Source organism: Aplysia californica, unplaced genomic scaffold, assembly GCF_000002075.1.
Source record: "Aplysia californica isolate F4 #8 unplaced genomic scaffold, AplCal3.0 scaffold00310, whole genome shotgun sequence".
Taxonomy (NCBI): Eukaryota; Metazoa; Mollusca; class Gastropoda; order Aplysiida; family Aplysiidae; genus Aplysia; species Aplysia californica.
In genome coordinates, this window is record NW_004797580.1 from 700,484 (window position 1) to 702,666 (window position 2,183).

The window sequence follows — 2,183 nt, forward strand, 5'->3', positions numbered from 1 at the left end:
GGGGGGGGCTTCCTTGGAGAATGTCAAGAAGGGCGTCTCGCTGTCAACTCGCACCCTCGGTGCTTTCTTGTCATATCTCCATTTTTAACAGTAAAAATGTTACTTCTTCTTAAGCTCACTCTTTGTTGGGAACTGTTTTCACTGTTATTAAAAATGGAGATACGACAGAAAGCAACGAGGTCGCGAACTCATGCCGTCTCGCCGTCGCCGACTCGGGTTGAGCGGTTTGCGTGACGTCACCCGACGGGACTGGGGACAATTTTAAATAGCCATTTCAGAGCTGGTGCTTCACGGTAGACAAAAACTAATTTACATTTTTTAAATCAACGTCGTCAAATTACGGTGGCAACAGAGCAGAAATACATTTTAAGCAATATTTTAGGAATTTCGAGGTTTTCTTTATCCCCAAATAATGCTTCATAAATACCAGCTGTTTTGTGGTGTGATTTTTTTCTTATATCTAGATCTAGCCTTTAGGCGCCCTCTGTGTGGAGTCAAGCTGACACCTACTGGCGCCTGTCCGTGTTGATCTTCAGCCGCTTAAGTTTCGGAGTTCTCTATGTTATCGCCCTTACAATGACAATGTCACGTGTGTGTTGCAGGGCAAAGTGGAGGCGGAGCTACACCTCATGTCCGTGGAGGAGGCGGAGAAACATCCAGCAGGTCTGGGCAGATCGGAGCCGGACCCTCTGGAGAAACCCAAGTAAATTGAAGTTTAGTTTTAGTAAGAGTTTTACGGCACTTGCAACACAGTTAGGTCATAAAAGTGCCGAATATATATGTTTAAGTTTTTATTTTTTTAATTAAAATTTTTTTTTGATTTTTTAGTTTTTGATATTTTTAGTTTTTAATGCGTTAAGTTTGTTTTTGTTTTTTAACGCTATCTGTACGTCATGTTTCCTTATCGTATCATACGACGTGGAGAGCTCTGTGCAAACACTTTTCAAAGACAAAAATTTAATCGTTAATCCGATCCGTACGCTTTGCATAGCAGTCTTTCAAAATGATTTTTTGAGAAATACTGAAAGTTTAAAAGAAGTTTTCTTACTAGAAGTATTCTAAAATGCGAAGAATATAACCCCGGGGGTACAAAATGACCCCAGGGCGTACGGCTAGCGTTAAAGTTTTTAATGTGAGTGGTGTCGGTGGTCTAGTGGTTAGGATCCTGGACTGTTCACTCTAAGGCCGTGGGTTGGAACCCGTGAGGGGCCGACGTTGTGTCTTTGGGAAAGGCGATTTGCAGGTACGTTCCTCACTTCACCCAAGTGGGAATGTATGGGTACTCGGATATACACAGTGAAAGATCTCTGTCAGTATATTCGTGTTTGAGCGCTAAATCGGCTGCTTGCTTTGTGTGCTTTCTGGGAAACCGAGAATGTTCCTGAGTTCCCTGGGGTCTGCTGGGGTAATAACAATGTTAATTTTAAAGTGCATATATATAGCTTGCTGTTGAGCGGGGACATGAGCAATACAAATGCCATTTATTATTATTAACGTTTTCATTGACTGAAGACGCATATTCTAGTCATTAACACCCTATCCGTACATAATGGGGTCGTTTCGTACCCCCGGGTTGTATTCTTCACATTTTAGAATACTTCTAGTACGAAGAACTCTTTGAAACTTTCAGTATATCTCAAAAAATCATTTTGACAGACTGCTATGTAAAGCGTACTGATCGGATTAACGAGTAAACTTTCTCTTCGGAAAGTGGTGGCATGGACTTCCCCACGTTATATGGATACGATATTAAAACACGACGTACGGATAGGGTTAAACAACATTTGAAGACGTGCAACTTTGGAGGCCTTAAAAAAGAAGCAAAACTTTTTTATTCATTCAGATTTTGGTCTACTCGTACATTCTGTATTTTCCATCGGAAACTGAAAGAGGCAAACAACATGCATACTATGAAATAGATGCGTTTTTGATTTGTATATGATCCTTTCGAATGTGGCTCAAGTTTGAAGTAAAGGGGTGTAGCTATACAGAGGTGGAGACGGGTTTTTCCGAGATGGGACGAAGGGAGAGGGCTAATCTGTCGTTTCGTTGATTTAACTCTTTTTTAAATACCTGTCATCCAGCGTTTTTATTGGAATTTTTCTGTTTCGCTTTTCAATTGACTAACGATATTATCCTTCACCTCCCCTCCATCCACCCTCTACCTCACCCTCTCACCCTCC

General features: G+C 41.3%; 1 protein-coding gene across 1 annotated transcript in view; it reads left to right on the forward strand.

The window, feature by feature from the left end:
• The window catches only part of LOC106012274 (otoferlin), a gene marked incomplete at its 5' end in the record, with an annotated part of 18,842 nt that overhangs the window by 15,646 nt on the left and 1,013 nt on the right, over positions 1-2,183 (forward strand). The window contains 1 exon segment of the mRNA XM_013084693.2: positions 603-703. Within this exon segment, the coding sequence (XP_012940147.1) occupies positions 603-703 (101 nt within the window).